The sequence below is a fragment of the Galeopterus variegatus genome, unplaced genomic scaffold, assembly GCF_000696425.1.
Source record: "Galeopterus variegatus unplaced genomic scaffold, G_variegatus-3.0.2 Scaffold1725, whole genome shotgun sequence".
In the NCBI taxonomy this organism is placed as follows: domain Eukaryota; kingdom Metazoa; phylum Chordata; class Mammalia; order Dermoptera; family Cynocephalidae; genus Galeopterus; species Galeopterus variegatus.
Genome location: NW_007727836.1, coordinates 234187 through 253568, shown reverse-complemented (window position 1 = coordinate 253568; position 19382 = coordinate 234187). Strand labels below are relative to the sequence as shown.

Below are 19382 nucleotides of genomic sequence, written 5' to 3'. Positions count from 1 at the left end.
GTTTTGCAACTTTGGGAAGTTCCCCCCTCCTTCTCCTCCCTCGGGTTTTCCCCAGCCCCTTTCCCCGCCTGTCCCCCCTCTCCGCCCCACCCCCCGCGCTTCCCGATCTTCTCCCCTGGCAGACCCCGAGCCCCCTTTCCCCCGCCCCTAACCAGGCCCAGCTCTTCACTCGGGTCTCTGTCCGTGTGTTTGTGCGCGTGTCCGTCCCCCTCCCCGTCTGGCCGTGATTCTCCCTTTGTTTTCCCTCAGCCTCTGGCCTCGCTTTCTGCCTCCCCCCGCGTGTGCCTCTGGCTCAGGGCCTCAGTTTCCCCATCGGGACAACGAAGAAGGTAACGGGCCGCCCGGGAGGGGTAAGGGCGCCAAGCCACCTCCACCCGGAGACTGAGCTTCTGCACGCCTCCGTCTCCAGGGTCCTCTGAAGGCCCCCCCACTCCGCATCTCGGCCGCGCTCCGCCCCTCGGAATTCCCGGCTCCGCAGGGGGGCGGGTCTGGCAGAGGGGAGGGGCGGGAGAAAGGGGCTAGAAAGTTTGCAGCAACTTTTCTTAAGCCTAAGTCCCTGGAGCGGATGCGCGTGGCCTGCGCAGGCGCAGTGGAAGGAGGATGGCCTCGCGCGCTGCAGGCCCAGCCCCCTTCTCCGGGACGCGGGGGTGGCACAGCTGGGCCACAGCTGGGCGGGGGCGGTGTCTCCGGGTGTTCAGCTCGTTCCTTCCTATTGGCTGGGTGTCAAAGCCACGCCCCTCCATTTTTTTTCTCCCTAGTCCTGATTCGTCCGTTTTACGTCTCGCTAGCTCCCTGCCAGGCCATTGGCCGCCTCCACTCGCCTTCTGATTGGCTCGCTGAGCAGCCCCCTGCCCACAACTCAAACAGCGGAGTACAGAGCTTTGGGCTGACGAGAGGGCCTTTTATTCGCGAGGGTCGGGGGTGGGGTCCTAGGTGGGGAGAGACAATAAATACCGAGGAATGTTGGGATCTCAGTGCATCCAAAACGTGGATTAGGGTGCTGGGGTCCTGCAGCCTGTCAGCGGGTCGGAAGACAAGGTCAATAAATAGCCGAACCGTCGAGGCGGGCGGAGCCGGCTGTGGCTCCGACAACAGCGCACGTGAAGAGGGGAGCGCGGGAGTCCCCGAAAAAGCGGGGCCGGCAAAAGCAAAAGGTTCCCGAGAGACCGGACGGAGGTCGCACCGGATGTTCGCCGCGGTAACAGAACGTTCCCCGGAGAGGAAGGGCCTCATGCACAAAGAGGGTTTGTGGTTGGAGAGCCGATGGTGTGTTGGGGGTGCGTGGAGAATGAAAAATGGATGGCCAAACCCGGGCCTGCTGCTTTCTCATGACTGCAGTTTGCCCATCCACGTCGGGGCCTCAGCCCAGCCGGAGGAAAGAAGTGACCCGCGATTTCCCCTAGCAGCAGCAGCAGCAGCATTCCCGGCTACAAGCCCCCCCGCGAGCCCCATTCGCCGGCTGCGGACCGGGCTCTTCCCTCCCCGGCCGCCAGGGGGCACACCCGGATCACAGGACTGGAGCTGGGGCGGAGACGCACGCTGGGAGTGATGTGAACGGCAAGGCGGTGGGAGAGGTTTCTGGGTTGTACCCGGGCCACCCAACCCTCCAGCGGGGCCCGAGTGGAGGATAGTCTGGAGTTCTAGGGTTCAGGGGTCGAAGGCGGCTCTGGGACGGCTTCAGACTGAGGCGAGATGGCCGGTGCGGGCCACCAACCCAGTGCAGCCCAGGGAGGTGGCACGAGCCAGAGCAGCGGCGAACAGGAGCAGGGAACGCGCCTCCGATAGGTCAGTCCTAGTGATCTGCGGGCGAGAGGGCGGGATCAGCACCGGCCCCTGGGACTCGCCCCGCCTACGCCCATAGGTGTGGTCCGTAATCCATCCTGCACCCCGCTCCCGCCCCCTGACATCTGGCTGTGGTGGTTGGTCTGGTCGTCTCAAATCCCGTCCCAACTCGTTATTAGCTGCTTCCTAGCGCCTTGTGTTGATTGGCTGCCCAAGCATCCTCCCTCCCTGCGGTGGGCCGAGCCCTGCAGAGGCGCAGCTAAGCGGTGTTGGCACCCGGGGGGCGGGGGGAGGGGAGCGCGGCGGGCGGGGTTGTGCAGCCGGACGTACCCTGGCAGGGAGCAGCAGGTGGCGGCGGTGCATGGAGCCTGGCCCCACCAGCGGGCACTGGCCCAGAGCCACGGCCGGGGGGCCATCTAGCTGGAGAGAGAAGGGACAGGTGACCCGATCGGAGCCCAGCCGGGCCCCGCCGCCCTCAGCAGGGGAAGAGAAACAGCGAGGGTAGTCGAGGCCCAGGGATAAGGGGGGAAATCTAGGGAGATCCCTGAGGGGATTGGTGAGAGGCCCGAAGCGAGGAAGATGTAACGGATGTGGGGCTGAATGAAAGGGCGTCTGCCCTCTGGAGCCCCAAAGAGGTAGGATAAGCCCTAAATCTGGACGGGAAGACGGCGAGGGGGTCTGCAGAGAAGGCAGCAAGCCTGAGGCAGGGGAAAGAGAGGGGTCTTACATAGGAAGGTGGATCCGTGGCCCGGGGACTGGGGACCCCCGTGACAGCTGGAAGGAGAAGAGAGAGGCGTAGGGCGCGTGGAGGGCCGTAGGAGGGCGGTGGCGCGGCGTGCCCCAGCCTGGGCCCCTCCCCTTCCCAAGGTGTCCACAAACGCCCCGCCGAGCCGCGGGCCCCCCTCCTCCCGGCCCCTTAGCGGAAGGGGCGGTTGAGGGACTCGCCTGCGGCTCCCTCGGCCTGCAGCAACTCCATCCGCTCCTGCAACTGCCGGACGTGCGCCTCCAGGTCTCGGTTCCGGGCCTCGGCCTCGCGCAGTTGACTGCGGGGAGGTAAGGACGGTGAGCCCGTCGGGTCCAGGCAAGAGGGGCTGCAAAGGGTTGTTAAGGCCCCGGAGCCCCGACCGACCTGGCGAAGTTCTGGTTGGCCGTGCGGATGGCCTCCATCTCCCGGCCCAGGCTCTGCCGGGAAAGCACTTCCTCCTCCAGGGCTTCCTGGAGCTCCCGAAGCGTCACCTCGGGCTCGGCCACAGGGATAGTCGCGGGAACTGTCACTTCAGCCTGTGTATGGGGACCCGGCTCAGGGCTACCTGTGGCTGCTAGAGCACTCGGGACTTGGGCATAGGTTCCAAGCCTGCGATCCTCGATTGTCCTCCACTTCCCCACCTCCTTGATATTTCTGGAATCCCCATAGCTTCAGCAATGATCCCAGGCCCTTCCTTCCCTACCTCCAGCCCCCTCCCTGGTCTGCAGCCTTCAGTCTGGTCCCCTCCCATCCACACGGGAACCAAAGGGTCAGCTTGACTATGTCCGTCTGCTGCTCAAAATGTCTCCAGCTCCCCAGTGCCCTCAAGACAAGGCCTGCTCTACTAAAAGGCCTTGCTTGGTTTATTTCCTGCTGACCTCTCCAGAGGCTCCCCTCCCCTCCTATCACTTTCAAGAACAAACCAGCTGTTCCCACCTCAGGGTCTTTGCCCATGAGGTTCTCTTTACTTACCAATAGGCACTTTTCTTCCCATGGTTGCCTCCTCCCCTTCACCAGTGCTCGGCTCAAGGATAAACTCAGAGAGCCTCTCTCACATACGCACAATTAATGCCCAGTTGTGGTTTCTTCCTAGGGACCACCTCTTGACAGCAGGAACCTTGTCTCTACCTGCTGTCTTCTCTGTCCTGTAAACTCCCAGAGGGCTCAGCACTCCATAGCACACACTACCCTGGAAGCCCTGGCCTTTTGTTTCCTATCACCCCTGATGGATCCTCTCCTCCCTCCACTCACTGTTTCCTTTGGTGGGGACACCGTGGGCTCCAGGCTGGGCACTTGGATATGTGGCTCAGGCAACTGCTCGGCCTCCATTTCCATGGGTATGGGGACTGGGACCTCGTCCCTGGGAAGAGGAAGAGGGAGAGGGAAGGGAGAGCCATTCCTACCCAAGAGGCTGTCGATCCCCTGGGTTTAGAACCAGGACTTCCTAGCCTATTGGCATAGGACAGCCAGCCACTAAAACCCCATGGTTCAAGGACGGGGAGGAGGGCAGAGTGAAGGGAACCAATTGCCAGACTGGTTGACAGACCCTTCTCCAGTTGGGAAAAGCCTCTGGTCCCTGGGAGCTGTCTTTTCTAAAACTTCTACAGGGATTGGGGTCTAGACACCCATGTTATAGGGCCTGCTCATCTCCTCCCCTGACACATGACCTTTGCAAAGTCCTCTCCTTAGGGCCTGGGGACAGGAAGGGGGGGCGAGATGAAGGAGACCTTGCTCAGCTCTGGCCACCTCCAAAGATGTAGTCTTAAGCCTGGGTGTGGGATCCCAAGACTGTGACCCCAGATAGCAGTACACCCTCCTTCTACTCAGCTGCTGGGACGGGGACAGACCCTCCCTAGGAATATGAAATTGCAATATAAGTGGATGCCCTTCCAACCCAGGAATCCCCCCTTATAAGAATATGTCTCAAGAACCTGTTTTTGTCCTGGACATGTACTGGGGCCCACCACCTGCTGGCCTTTCATCCAGCCTGGACTACATAAAACAGAGGATGGGTTAAATCTTTACCCACCCTTTAATAGGATACCACAGATCAAGTGGTTCAGAATCATGTTATAGTTCATTCATGATAAAGAATGGTAATTGCAATACATTGTCCAATTAGAAAATGACCTGTTCTCACAGTTGTAAAATATGTGTCCTCCGCACACATGTGAGCCAGGAACCATTGCTGGATGGTGGGCTCATGTATCAGCTTCCTTTTCCTTATCCGACTTTTCTAATTTACTTGTGATAAGCAATGTATTATTTGCATATAATTAATGTTTTTAAAAACCTTTATTGTTATGTGAGTGATTAAGAAACTCAACAGTTGCAAGATTCTGGAAAGCTGAACCTGTGGCTCTGAGGTTTTACAACTGAATCTAAAATTTTAAAGTACTTATAGTCTGAGATTTTGATGTCCTGCCACTCGGGGCTCCTCAGAGTCATTGGTCACAAGAAAATAAGGTTCCAAGACTGATCCTGCAAATCTGCTGGCCACTGAAGAGCCAGGATACAGTAACCCCAAGCAGCCTCCAGGACTCTGGAGGCTGGCACCCCACCCCACTCCTCACAGGCTGCCCAGGGGCAGTGCTCACCTGAGGGCCATGCAGGAGTAGGAGTAGCCCACAAAGGGCAGTTGGACCCCCAGTGGCATGTCTTCCTGCATGTCGGACAGTGTCTCCTACACAAGATAAACACGGATGTGACCAGCAGTTGTCAGAGGTGGTCCCTTACCCCTTTCTGATTTTGACTTAAATGTCTCCCTCAAACCAACCCCAATTCGGGCTTTAATCTAAAGTGGCCCCTCCATCATTTTTTTTCTTGAATCCGTCTACTTTCCTTCAGGATATTTGCTGCACTATAATTATATAATTCTCTAGACTGTAAGTGGATGACAGCAGGGACCAGGGCTAAATCGATCAGTGCTGTGTACCCAGAACTGCCCAGCACAAGGGCACTCAGAGCTAAGCAAACATTCCAGAACAGCTTGTTAAACAGGTGAGAGAGATGGCCTAAAGAAGGAAGGTTGCTCTGTCGGGGGGAGGGGGGGAGGAAGGAAAGAGGAGCAAAAGAAGGAGCCACTAAGGCCAGAGGCAGAACAAGAGATGGAATCTTAGAAGGCCAGGGTAACCAAGGGGATCCAGGAGCTAGAGGTGCTTCCTGAGATGGGGGGAACACAGCCACAGTGCCTCCCCCCTCCCTGTTCCACCCCAGCTCCGGCCCTGGTCTTTTTATCCCTCTTCCCCCTGACAGAAGCTGTGACCCTGGCCATGTCATCTTGTGCCTGTGTCTCCTAAATGTTCCCCACCCTTTACCCCCTCCTTTTGTGCAGGTCCCATTACAATAAATTTTAAATAAAAAACGTTTAAAAAAAAAAAAAAAAGATTGCTTTTGGATCCCCATACCAGCCGTCCACACACACAAGATTCCTTTCCTGCCTCTCTTCCTCTTATCCTTCCAAGTCTCAACTCAGATAGCCCCCACCTCCAGGAAGCCCTCCAGGGTCTTTCATGCTGGGTCAGGAGCTCTGCTCCCTGCACTCCCCTGCACTACCCCATTTCAGCCCTGATCAGTCTGAGGCCTCACTGTCTGGGAACTGGTCTGTGTCCCGCAGACTGTAAGTCTAGGTCACCACTGGGGCCCCATCAATGGGTGTGCACAGAGCAGGTTCTCTAGGGAATGAACAATTCAGAATCCCCAGAGGTAGGCACTGTCATTACCCCAACTTTATGGAGTGGGGATGGGAGTTTCCCTCCTCCAAGCAGTGTCCGTAGGTACCTACCCCGCCCCCGCTCACCATGGCAGTGAGCCCATCCTCCACCACGTCGAAATTGCACGTGTCAGTGGCACCCTCGAAATCTGGTATAAAGGGGGGCATGCTGTCACGGAGACCGTCCCAGTCGAGGCCAAAGAAGAAAGGATGCTTCTGGAAATCGCCTGCTCCACCCCGACCTAGCCGTGTCTCCGGGGGACACAGCAGCCGCTGGATGAGGTCTTGGGCCTCCTCAGGGACCCCTGCGTCCGCCAGCGGCAGAGACAGGTGCTCCTGCTCCGTGGGAGAGGGAAAGGGGAAGATGTTAGCCTGGGAGCATGTGGGAGGTGAGATCAGGGGTTCCTTGGGGCCGCGCTCACCTTGTAGTGGACGATCTTGCCGTAGGTCTCGGCCGTGGAGTCAGCGTAGAAGGGCGTCTGCCCATAGAACATTTCATAGGCGAACACGCCCAGTGCCCACCAGTCACACTCGGGCCCGTAGCTGCCTGTCCCAGGCCCGCCACCTACGGCCTGCAGGATCTCGGGGGACAGGTAGTCCGGGGTACCCACAGCCACCAGCGACCGCACCTGCACCAACAAGACGAGAGCTGAGCTCCGGCTCCGCCCCGCCCACAAGCTTTACCCGCTGCTTCTAACCACTCCTGGAACGCGTAGTCTCTCCCTCTGCCTGGTCTAACCCCTGCGCGCACGTATCGCCTCTTTTTTCTCACTCCAAATTTAGTCTCCCCCAACCCCAGCTCCGCCTACATGCCCCAGCCCCACCCCATGCTCTGCACCTCCCTGTCCCCTCACTGGTGGCCCGAGTTGCCCCGCAGCGGGCACACCCACTCACCGTTCCATCCTCCCGCAGCTTGAGGCAGGAACCGAAGTCCGCCAGGCGGATGTGGCCGCAGCGGTCCAGCAGGATGTTGTCCGGTTTGATGTCTCTGCAATGAGCAAAGGATAGAGAGCGATAAGTGAACCTTCCTACCACCACTGTCCAGCCAGGCTCTGGCTCTCTGGGAGTACCGCCTCGGGCCTCACCTCGGGTTCCGCCCCTGCAGGGATTCTACAACTCTGAACCCCACTCCTTAGTCTCCGTCCCCAACCAACGAAGTCCCTCTCTATGCCCTGCCCCGTCTGGGTTCCAAACTTCACGGTACCCTAACAGAGTACAAGCTTTGCTATCCCTCTCTGGGCCCCGCCCCTCAGCCCCTGCCACGCCCACCTGTGCACATAGCCCAGCTGATGCACCGAGTCTATGGCCATGACGATCTCAGCCAGGTAGAAGCGCGCCATCTCGGCTGGGATCCGTTCCCCGAACTTGCTCAGCAGCGTTAGCAGGTCCCCGCCCACGTAGTACTCCATGACCAGGTACTGGGAGGGGGCGTGTCATGGGGATCGGTAGTCCCCCTGGGCGCTAATCGCCCAGGACTAAGACTGTCAGAGACATCGCGTTCCTGAGCAGAGACCGCTCGCACAGCCCCAGCCCCGAGAGAGCCCCAGAGATCTCCCAGGCCATATCAGCAAACTGCCCCCCCCCACACACACACACACAAAGAAAACACAAAACAAAAAAACTCTCCCAGGATGTCACTGGACATTCACTTCCCATGCGACATTCAGGGAAAAAGAACCCAGAGACCTCCTAACGCCCAGGGTATAGATGACAAATCATCCCTGCCCAGTCAGTGGTCTCCACATAGAGATCCTGGAGAACAATCCCATTCCTGGTAAGAGATTTCCCAGCAGAGGCACGTTCATACAAGAGTCCCCAGAATCGGCCCAGGAAAAGAGCAGTGAGTGACATCATTTCCCATCCCAGGTAATGAAGGCCCCTCATCTACCTGGGACAAGTTCCTACCACACACAGAGACTCCCCAGTCCTAGAACTTCCTCTCCCTACCCCTGCCTCTTTAATCGAGAGCGTGGGGGTCTGTCCCGCTTCCTAGTCACCCGGGTCTGGAGCTCACCAGGTAGTTCTCATCCTGGAAGGCGAAGTGCAGCTCCGTGATCCAGCGCCTGTCCCCATTCACCAACACATCCCTCTCTTCACGGAAGCACGACACCTGCGGGCACCCAGAAAAACTGAAGCAGGTGAGGGGCGCGGATCCTCAACGCCCCCACTCCCAGCCCGGGGGCTCACTTCGCCTCTCTTCAGCATGTCCCACTTATTCATGATCTTCATGGCGTATACCTGGCCCGTCTGCTTCATCTTTACCACCGCTACCTGAAAGCCGAAACAGAGTGACCGGCGGAGGTGGCCGGGAAAAGAGAAGGGCTCGCCCAGAACGCACTCCACCCCTATGTCCACCCAGCCTGAGACCCCGCCCCACCACGCCACGCCCATTGGTCCCAAGCCCCGCCCCCACGCCCTTACCCAGTGTCTAGTTCTAACGCTCAGTCATTCATCAATTTCTAAGGCCCCGCCCCGAACGTCTGTGCCCCGCCCACCACAAGTAAAGTTCCGACTCCAGCGGCTGCTTAGGGCTCACCTCGCTGAACGCCCCGCGTCCGATCACCTTCAGAATCTCAAAGTCATCCCTCTGCAGTCGAACCTCCTTAAGCCTCGCGGCGATGGGCTCCGCTGGGGGTGGGGTGTGGGGCAGGAAGAAACGAGTTACTGGGACAGATACCGGAGAAGAAGGGAAATTTCACCCTCTGTCTCTCAGCTTCACCTTAGGACTGTCTATCTCCCAAGGGTTTGCCAACATAAACACTGTGTGAGATTTTGGGGATCCCAAACTGCCCTCCCATAGAGGTGAAATGCCTGAGAACCCCTTTTTTGGGGCAGGGCATTTGGGCCAGAGGGCTCCAGTGGGATGCAGGATCTAGAGGGTGGGGTAACAAACGTCTGCAGAAGGGGAGGCTCTGAAGAACAGAGGGAGAAGAAAATAAGAGTCAGTACTTAGGTCTCCCTCCACCCTCACTCCAGGTGAGGGTTAAGGTCCCCAGGACCCACCCCGAGGTTCTCATTCAGTGTGTCGTGGGTTATGGTTCAGAATGTGCAGTTTGTATCCAGTCCTTGTAGATTCAGATGCAGGTGGTTCTTGGACCACACTTAGGTAAACACTGGACTTGGGGTTGGAAGAAGGACTGGGAGAGAGAGACAAAGGCTGCGTGACACATCCTGGCTCAAGCGCTCCAGCACTGTTCATAATGCATTACCCCAGTCTTCCGCACAGCCCCAGGAGGAGGGCTTTCACACTACCCTTTATTTACAGATGGTAATCAAGTCTCCAAGAGTTAAGATCCTACAGCTAGGAACGCTAAACATGGCAGTGTGGGAGGGGGATAGGCCAGGGGTGGAAGCCAGAGACTCAGGGACAGTGGGGGGAGGGAGGCCTGGACTCCCAGGGGTGGAAGAAGGGGGGACTTCGGAAGACAGGATGGAGGGATGGGTCTGAGCAGGAAAGAATGGAGCTAGCATGGGTAATGGAGAGGATAGTGGGCCCCCCATGAGGTTCTGGGGGGTTCAGAGAGAGTGGGCCAGAAGAGAAGAACCAGCCAGGGCCAGAGACGGGGGAGGGAGGAGAGAGCCAAGACATTGAGCCCTTTTAAGGCAGCGGGAACCCAGGCCCCTTCCCCCGCCCGGGAGGCCTGGCAGGGGAGGGACTGCAGGATGCAGCTCAGGCCACAAAAGGAGAGCTCCTCACAGGAGAGACAGACCCTGACCTCCACCCCAGGTCTCAGTTTACCCTGCCAGCCCAACTTCATCCTCTGCAAAAGAGAGTCTGAGAGAGTCGCTGAGGGGGATGGGGGGGAAATGGAGGGAAGCTTCTTCCAGAGGCTGAGTGGCCTGGCCCTTGGCTTCCAGCTTCCCATCTGTGAAATGGGAGGAGGAGGGAAAGGCACGGAGCTGGGCGAGAAAGAGGTGGACACAAGACAAGAGGGAGCAGAAGGTGAAGAGACAGGAAACAGAGATACAGACAGTGAGTGAGAGAGAGTGACACACACAGGCCAAGGACCAAGAGCAAGCCTTTGAGGGACAGGCACATGGAGGGAAGGAATGGCAGACACTAGAGTCCTGGGCCAGGAGTGGGGTGGAGGCATGCAAGGCAGGAGGCTGAAGTTGGAAACATCTTTGCTCTGGACCTGACTTTGTGGGACAGCTGGAAGGTTGGAGGTCCTGAGCTAGGAGAACTGAAGGACATGGGGATCAGAGAGGAATCACAGGCCAACCCCTGCAGTTTAGCAGGACCAAGATGTTGGGTGTAGGGGTAAGGGCACAGAACCTACAGAGAAAGTGGGCATACCCAGGAGGACCCAAATTGTTCTTCCTCAATCTGGGGGACTGAGGGGCTGCTGGGTGGCGCCTGTCTGCAGAGCTGGTTCTTGCCCAGGGCCTGTGTGAGTCACCACACCCTCCTAGTGCCTGGGCACCTGTTGGGGCAGCTGGAGAGGCTGGCGCCGAACACCTGCCTGTCGGCCGCACCCCTGGCAGCTGCCCCATACTGTCCCTCCCGGCTCACCCCTGTGCTCTGGGAAACAAGGGTAAAGGACCATAGGACCCATTTGGGGTGGGGGGAAGGTCCTAGGAGATGGGGATCCGGCACGCCCCTAGGCCTAGACTTGGGGAAGGGATGCAGGAAGACAAACCATTGTTCTGAGTCATGGCCACTCTGGCCTCTGCTGGGTGGCATGGGGGTAGGGGCATGTTGCCCCAAGACCCGGGTCCAGGCTCTGGGCCCCGGTATGGGAGCTCCCCTTTTCCAACTTGCCCCCACCCCCCCAGCCTGGGGGAACCCATGTAGGCTGCCACTTACCCCACTGCAAGAAGTCGGCCACATACTTGTCCTGGGCCAGGTTGGAGGCACCCAGCTCCTGGTGGACGCCCAGGAGAAGGTCGAGCAGGGGCTCCAGCCCCAGGAAGCCGGGGTCCAGCACCAGCTGCTGGAGCCGCCTCAGCCGCACCTCGGCTGACATGTTGGACAGGCAGCACCATGGCCCCCTCCCCGGGCCAGGGGCGCGGGGTCCTCCTGTCACGGGGCCTGGCAGCCCCTGTCCAGGCCCTGGAGCCCTGGTCGCATGTCTGCCTGTCCCTGGCTGTCCCCTGGGCCTCTCTGGCCACTTCTCTCTGCTGCTGAGGCCTCCTCCTTTTCTCCCCACCCCTTGGTCCAGCCCCCCTCCCGCCTCCCAGCCTTAACCCCTCACAAGCCAGCCCCCCCAACTCCCTCATTTCAGAACCCTTCAGAGCTGGACTGGGGGGAGGGACTGGATGGAGGATCCCAGCTCTCACACTGTCCCCCCCAATAGAAAGGTGGAGCAGAGAAGAAAGCTACAGGTGTGAGAGACGCCAAGATGCACCCTCCCATTGCCTAGAGGGGACCAATCGAGGCTCAGAGTGACCCAGTAACTACCACCCCCCAGCCCCCCGCCAAACCCTAGAGCTTGGTAGTGGGGGAGGAAGGGGCTGAGGCCTGGGAAGGGGGGCAGGAGGCCAGGGCAGCTTCTTGGGTGACTCAGCGTGGATTCCGACTTTGGGACAGTTAAATTTAGCCCTCAGGCCCTCTGCTTTACACTGACTTTTTTTTGGCAAGAGGTGGGGAAGGGGTGGTGAGGAGAGGATCGGGAGGGGACGCCCTCAGGAGCTGGCCAAAACCTAGGGGAGGCAAGTGGTGCAGCCAGGCCCTCCCCAGGCAAAGAAGACCCCAAAATAGCTCTTGGCCCCTGGCCAGACAGCCACATTCCTGCCCAGGCTGGGATTAGAAACAGAAACATTTCGGGGGGTGGAGGGTGGAGCGGGAAGACACCACTCCCCAAGAGTCCTAAGATGCAGCCAGGAGGGATTTTAGCTTTTCTCTCCAGAGTGGACAGTTCTCCCGAGAGGAAATCATGACCTCCAGCTGGCACCAGACTGCACCACGGCAGAGTCAAGCCTGAGGCACCAGGAGGCAAAGACGTGTCCCCAAGACAGCTCGGACTCTACTCCCAGGCGTCCCATACCCCGCTACAACGCAATGGCACCTCAGGAGCTGCCTGGCCGAGTCCCATCTGAGCAGGCCCCAGGAACAGTGGATTTGGACAGTTTTGATACTTGAAAGCAATTCTGAAAGCGCCTGATGAGGACTTTGAAGAGGGGCCCTTGCTGTCCTCTCCCCTGGAGACGTTCAGTGGCTGGTGCACCTGCTGTGAGCCCTGCCCACCCTTCCCTCCCTGGGCTTCAGCTGTCCCTGCTAATAGAAGGGGCAGAAGACAGGCCTGCACTCTGCCTTTGGTTAAAGCCGACTGACTCCAGGACAACAGCAAAGCACACAAAAATCCTCTACACCTCTGAGGAAGAGAACAGAGCAGCTGTGAAAATGGGGAACTTTAGTATAAATAAGGTCTTGAGGGACAGGGAGGACCCTGAGGGGTTTCCATAATTTAACACTCTTCAAAAGCACAGACAATAGCAAGGGCAGGTGGGGCGGGGGCCAGGCAGGGGCAGGCCACTCCCTGCCCTGCCTCTCAACTGAGGGGCACACTGCAGAGCTGGGGCTCTGTGGGCGGGGATTTTCTCCCCCAGGAGTGACAAGTCACATGCTGGGGACAGGGATGAGGGTAACACTGATGTTTCAGAGGAAGGGGTCATTGTACATGGCAGTGGGTGGGGACAAAGCTGCCAAGGCCACACTGGCCGCTACATTCCTGGGCCAGACTGGGAGACCCCCGAAATTTGTGCAGAGCGGGGGACTGGAGCAGTCCATCATGGTTAGTCTTGTTAATACGTGGATCCGTGAGGTCAGTGGGGAGGGTTATGGCTAGCAGGTGGGGGCATGGGGTGGGGGACCCCAACATCCATGGCTTCACACCACTGTGCCGCTCGGGGAGTTGCCTGGTTGGGAGGAGATGCCCTGGGAAAGACGAAAGGGAGAGACAGGAGGGGTTAGAGACCACCTGGGGCTTCTGTCTGTGCCACAGTGGGGGCAGCCATCCCAGAGTTCCCAAGGCTGCTGCCACCCTGGCCTTGCCTCTCAGTCCACCCCAGACCCCCCAGACAGAGACTGCTGCTCTGTGCTTGGGAACTTCCATCTCAGCCAGCTTCCTGTCCTGGCAGTTAGCACTTTTATACAATAATTACAGTCCTTGGGTGATCCTGGGCTGAGACGCTGGGGTAGGTGAGGGTGGGGTGGGGAAAACTGGAGTACCCTTCTGACTTCTGGGGGTAGGGGATCCTGAGATGCTGGAGGGGAAAGAACTCAGGGACAGTCCTACCTCTACCACTGACTTGCTGGGTGACCTGGGCCAACTTCCTTCCCCTGTCTGGGCCTTGGTCTCCTCCTCTGTGAACTAAGGAGATAGAGGGGTCTCTTTTAGGACTCAACCAGACTCCCCAAATCCCAACACCCTTGTTCTGAGGGGCTGAGACTGTATTCTTAAGATTCCACAACCAAGGACCCAAGGACCAAGCTGCAGCCCTCGGACCTTGGATGCTGGGCACCTGAGGCCAAATCTTAAAAAGCTGAGACATCCGAGATCAGCTCCGACCTTACAAGGTGCCAGGCCTGTGCTTCACCGACTGTGACCTTCTGACCCCACAGCTACCACAGGAGGTGGATACATCCACCCCACACCCATCTTAAAGCTCTGTTCTGAGGTGATGAGTCAGGGTCAGAGAGGGGCAGTGACTTGTTGGGATCACATAAACAGCAGGAGTGCAAGACTGGAACCTGGGCCTCTGATTCCCAGCCTGTGCCATCAGCAGTGGGCTCAGATCCTAAGTGTCCGACACCCAGGCTGGAAGCCAAGCCCACAGGCTCAATTTTGCTGCTAGAGTTTTGGCCCAAAGTACTCAAAAAAATTTCCCCATTTGAAAACCAGATTTTCCATAGAAATAGATTCTGCTCCAAATGACAAGCACTAAGTACTGGCCTTGCTGGGCCGGGTTGGCTGTCCATCAGAGAGCTGGCCACGGCCCACCACTCCCAGCTCCCACACTCGACTGTCTCTCTCTGCTAGCCGGGGGCCAAGGGCTCTAGAAGCCCATTGCTGTAAGATCTGAGAGCTCTTGCTCTGAGATTCTAATGTTACCATGGCTTCCTCTCGCCCCATGGGGCCGGAGGTTGCCGCAGTGACAAAGCCCTCTCTCTGCCAAAGGTCCTGCAGGTCCGGACAGGCGCGTGTTGGACGACTCACCGCCTTGCCCGGCCGGGCCCAGGTACAGATGAGGCCCTCCTGGCAGGCGGTGATGATGCAGTCCTCTAGGAAGAGGAGGACCGTGAGCCGCTCCTGGGCGATCTTCTTGCACACCAGGGGTTCCAGCAACGGCACCTCGTGGATGCGTGGGCACAGTGCGGTGCCCAGCACCTTGGCGGGGTCCAGGCGGCTGCGGGGGACAGGGCCGCTGGGCTTGTCCCCGCCGCCCCCACCGCCGCCACGGCTGATGTTGCCCAGGCTGTGGTAGCGCTTGTGCTCTTTCTCCGCCCCCCGGTCCCGCCGCTCCTGCAGCGTGAGCGTGGCAAAGCGGCCGATGCTGAACGGCGCGCCGGCTTCCGCCGCCACACCTGGGCCGCCCGCCTTGCCGCCACCCGCCGGGTGCGGGAGGCTGTTGGAGCGGGACAGCGAGCGGGGCAGGGGACCCGGGCCGGGCTCACCACCCCGGGAACTGCTGGTGGCTGGCGGAGTGGTGCCAGGAGTGCCGGGCAGGGTGCGGGTGCGGGCCAGGGGCGGGTGCGGGTAGAGCACGTCTTCAGTGAGGTCCCACAAACAGAACTGCGTGTCCTGGCCCGCCGAGCCGAAGCGGTAGGTGATGGAGCCGGCCTTGGGCAGTGGGGAGAGCGGGACGCCCGCGGCCGAGCCTGTGGCCGCAGCCTCAGGCTCCTCCTCCTCCTCCCCACTCCGGTCCCCATCACCGCTGGTGGCTGCAGCCTCCTCTGCCCGCGTTGTGTAGGGGTCGAAAGCCACGGCATTGACCCAGGACTTGTGGCCGTGGCCGCGGGCCACTACGCGGCCCTCGGTGAAGGACCACACAGTGACCAGGTCATCTTCGCCACCTGTCACCACGTAGCGGCCATCAGGGCTCCAGCACACACAGAGCAGGCCCCCAAAGTAGCTCTTCATGAGCCCACGCAGGAGCATGGAGTCGAAGTGGAAGACCCGCAGGCAGCCGTCCTGACTGACGCAGGCCAGGTGCCGGCCGTCGGGCGAGAAGGCAAACTCGTTGAGTGGCCCCTCGCCCACCGCCCACTTGGCCAGCGGGTTGCGGGGCGCCTTGCTCTTGGCAGCGTAGACGGAGAAGCCCTCCCCCTGCTTCAGCAGGCTGTACTGGGGCGGGGCCGAGGCGCACGGGTGGCTGACGTTGTACAGGTACAGGTGGCCACTGGCATGCGATGCCAGGAAGAGGCTTTCCGACTCAGGCAGCCACTTCAGATATGTCACCTTAGTCTTGTCGATCAGCCGCTGCCAGGGGAGACAGGGTGGGGGTTGGGAGAAGGCGATAACCCCCTGGCACACCTCCTCCCCAACCTGGTCCCCCCGAGGCCTTCAGATGTGGCCCCACTCACATTGCTGGAGGCCCTCCTTGGAGAGAAGCTCCCAAACTGAGGGAGACAGATGGATACCAGGTCATGGCAACGAAGGGGAATAGGGGCTGCCTAGGAGGGGGCTGCCTAGGAGGCGGCCACAGAGAGCACCATGGAGCTTTGATATCCCATCTTCGGCAAGGGGGGATAATCTTGCCCACCAGAGAACTGTCCTCTAACTGCCTAACCCTTTCTCCCATCTTTACCATGTCAGGCTACAGGCAAGAAATTTACTCACGGGATGTCAGCTCCCCCGAGGAGGGATCGCTGTCCATCGGCTTCCCTGTTCTAGCCCCAGCACATGGAGCACTGCACACAGGAGACACCTTAACAATATTTCCTAGACAAATAAATGACAACCCCATCCTGCCACCTGCTTAGATCAAAAACCTTCTAGGTGTCGTTGCTTCGCTTTTCCTCACAACTCTCATCCAATCCTTCAACAAATCCTGTGTGCTCAAAATTCAAAATATATCCAGAATCTGACCTCTTCTCACCACCCCACCCCAACCAGTCTTGTCCCATCAACCCTGTGATGCCTCCTAACCGGCCTCCAGGCCTCCACTTCCCCAGGGTCTATTCTGTACCACCTCCAGAGAGATGTTGTTAAATATAAGCCAGCACCTGGCCCTGTCCTGCTCTGAACACTTCTCAGCCTTTCTCAAGCAGGATTCCACAGAGAATGAAGCCCTAAAACCCTAGGCAGCCACTGTATGTGATGGATGAACTTCTCTCCCAAGGATCCAAGCTGCCGCCCATTCTTGGGAGAACTGAGAAAATCAGCACTCAAATCATGTCTGTATTCTGTGGCTCCTATAAGCCTCAAAGGAGAAAGGCTGTTCCATAGGATTCCATCTAAGAGTAAAAGGCAAAGTCTCTTCCACGGCCTTCCAGAGTCTACAAGAACCGGCCCTTCCGTTATTTCTCAGAACTCTTCTACCATCCTCTTTCCCTCAATAACTGCTCCAGCCACACGGCCTTTTTGCTGTCTTACTTCAGGGCATTTGTCCCTAGCTGTTTGCTCTATGCAGAATGTCCTTCCCCCCCCTCCTTCAGGTCTTTATCTCAATGGCACCTTCTAGTGAGGCCTTTCCTGATCACCCTATTTAAGCTCACCAAGCAGCCCTCTCACCCCTTCCCTGATGTTTTTTCTCCATGCTGACACATACTGAACTTACTTGATAACTTTGTCTCACCCAACTAGACTGAAAGCTCCACAAGGACAGGGCCTTCTGGCTGTTTTGTTCACTGAGATGTGATATCCCTAGTGCTTGGAACAATGCCTGCCACAGAACAAATGCTCAATAGCTATTTTGTGAATGAATGAGCTAATAAAATTTTAATCCATTCACTGTTCCACTCACTCCCTTCAGCCATGTGCTCATTCTGAGAATATTTTTGGGATACCTCCTCTGAACCAGAGAGAACAAGATACAGGACAAGAGCAGTCCCTGCCGGTGGATAAAGTCATTTGTTGGTATTTCCTCTTGTGCCAAGTTGGCCCAGGACTGAGCAATCTCCGTGTATGATTTTACAACAGTCCTGTGAGATGGGATGAGAATCCCATTAGGCAGAGGAGGAAAACTGAAGGTCAGAGAATAGTCACCTTCCCAAAGTCACACAGTGAGTAAATAATACAGCAGGGATTTGAGTCCAAAGACCACAAAGTCAAGAATTTGAAGAGCAAGGGCATCAAATAAATCCCAGCCAGTCCTAGCCTCAGTTCTCTAATGTGCAAAATGGACATCACAATTCTTTACCTGTTAGTTGATGAAAACTTGTCCTGGGCACAATAAGCACAGCTATCATTATTAGCTGCTGTCTGTCACCCCATTCCCCATCTCTCCCGCATCCTTCCTCTTTCAGGCCTACACTGTTCCCCAGGCAGCTGCAGCTTAATGGCACAGAGTGTGTGGGTGGGTGGGAAAAGGGATCAGTTCCGGGCTCCGGGAGTCTACAATCACCTCCTCATTGAATAGCTTGCTGGTGTCCTTCTTGATGAGATCCAGGTACTGCACCTGGCCAGCTGAGAAGCCCACCAGCAGGGAGATGGTCTCTGTGGCAGCAGTGAACTGGTTGAAATCGTGGCAGGTGGGCTGGGTGCCCTTATATATCCGCTTGTCAATTGGCTTGTTGAGGTCAATGGACTTGAGTGGTGGAAGAAAAGGAGTTAATGGTTTATACCACTAAGAGGAAGGAAGAGGGTGTTGAGGTTGGGGAAAACCACTAAGAGGAAGCAAGGTTAAATCCCTGAGGGAAGTGGGTAGGTGGCTGGGGAGAGAGGGGGCAACCACAGACAGGAAGGGGACCTGAATCGCAGAGTAGGGGAAAAACCGACTGTAAGGATCCCCACCCCACAGACCACAACGCCTCCCCAAAGTTGGACCCCCAACCCACCCTTACTTCAACAACACTCTTGCCCACAGCATCAGGGTTTAGGGTCCTCATAGTCCCTGAGTTTTGATTCCTTGCCAGTCCCCTCCCCCATAATTTCAGAAACTCCCTTGGGACTTAGCACCACAATATTCCAAGACCCCAAAACCTCAGGGCCACCCAAATCCCCCGGGCTCTAAAGCCCAGCATCCCAGGATTCCTTTCACTTCGGAATCCCTAAACCTTACTACCCTATCATAGCACAGGGACCCATCAAACCTCATTGTCTGCCACATTTTAGGTACATTTATTCCTCTGGGCTCTCAGGATCCTCATTACTCCTGGGAACCATAAACTCCAGGGGTCTGACCGCTCTGTGACCCCATCACTTTAGAGATGCCCATGACACCTGAGGATATCCTCTACCAGGGCCTCTGGTCACCTTCAGATCTTCCATCAGCTTAGCGATTCTCATTTCCTCCAGGACCCTCATACCTACAGACTCCAATTTCCTCTAGCATCCCACTCACTTTCTGGATACTATTAATCTCTAAGCCCCCATCACTTCCAGAATTCCCCTCACTACTTGACTCCCCAGTCTCAAGACGCCCTCCCAACACTTCCAGACTGCAAATCTTCTGGTTTCTCCTTCACATCTGAGCCTGCATCACCTCACGATTCCCCATCACCTGCAGAATGCCTGCCACCCCAGAACCCAGGAGATCCCATGTCATCTCAGATGCCCCATCACCTCCAGAATACTCACCATCCCAGAACCTCCACGCCTACGGCGTATGGGGGAGATTCATCCATCACCTCCAGGACACCCAGCACCCCGGGAGGGCCTCCCATCACCTCTCAGAATCCTGCATTACCTCCAAGAACCATATCCTCCTGGATGTCCATCACATCTAGGACGCCTAGCTCAGGGCCCCATGTCAATTCGGGGATCCTCCTAACATTTTCCAGGGGCCAGGACCCTACGCTGCGGGCCGCTCACCCGTTGGCTCCCGCGGCGGCAGCAGCCCGGGTAGAAATAGAGCTCGCGGCCCAAGTTGAAGCAGACGCGGTCTCCCCCGGCGCCCAGCCCCGAGGGCGTGGCGGGTGGCTCCCCGGACCCGGCGCCGTCGGGCTCCCCGAGGCGCACGAGGCTGAGGCGCACGGCGGGCAGCGCGGGCCCGGGCCCGGGGCCTGCGGGCGGCGGGGACGATGCGGGGCCCGCGGCG

General features: G+C 58.1%; 2 protein-coding genes across 8 annotated transcripts in view; both read right to left on the bottom strand.

Annotated features, from left to right (window-relative positions):
• Nucleotides 1–880: 880 nt before the first annotated feature.
• On the bottom strand, nucleotides 881–11338 carry DMPK (dystrophia myotonica-protein kinase). Of its 7 annotated transcripts, XM_008578597.1 has the most exons (16): nucleotides 11047–11225; nucleotides 9309–9376; nucleotides 8776–8870; nucleotides 8427–8510; nucleotides 8254–8349; nucleotides 7509–7657; nucleotides 7134–7227; nucleotides 6662–6868; nucleotides 6312–6575; nucleotides 5125–5210; nucleotides 3779–3887; nucleotides 2912–3063; nucleotides 2728–2825; nucleotides 2510–2556; nucleotides 2113–2202; nucleotides 881–1800 (listed from the first exon to the last, which is right to left on the bottom strand). In XM_008578597.1, the coding sequence occupies exons 1-16, from the start codon at nucleotides 11223–11225 to the stop codon at nucleotides 1678–1680; spliced, it is 1941 nt and encodes a 646-aa protein (XP_008576819.1). In that variant the 3' UTR covers nucleotides 881–1677. The 7 variants fall into 7 exon arrangements, with proteins under 7 accessions (XP_008576819.1, XP_008576812.1, XP_008576813.1 ...); XM_008578590.1 differs by lacking the exon at nucleotides 9309–9376 and having other exon boundaries at nucleotides 2113–2198; nucleotides 6327–6575; nucleotides 8776–8867; nucleotides 11047–11236; XM_008578591.1 differs by lacking the exon at nucleotides 9309–9376 and having other exon boundaries at nucleotides 8776–8867; nucleotides 11047–11206.
• Nucleotides 11339–12573: 1235 nt separating this feature from the next.
• DMWD (dystrophia myotonica, WD repeat containing) overlaps nucleotides 12574–19382 on the bottom strand; it is a 7977-nt gene continuing 1168 nt past the window's right edge. The window contains exons 3-7 of the mRNA XM_008578609.1: nucleotides 19157–19382; nucleotides 17748–17930; nucleotides 14399–15661; nucleotides 13478–13552; nucleotides 12574–13116 (exon numbers count right to left, since the gene is read on the bottom strand). Coding sequence (XP_008576831.1) covers nucleotides 13069–13116; nucleotides 13478–13552; nucleotides 14399–15661; nucleotides 17748–17930; nucleotides 19157–19382 — 1795 coding nt within the window. The 3' untranslated portion in view covers nucleotides 12574–13068. The remainder of the gene's footprint in view (nucleotides 13117–13477; nucleotides 13553–14398; nucleotides 15662–17747; nucleotides 17931–19156) is intronic.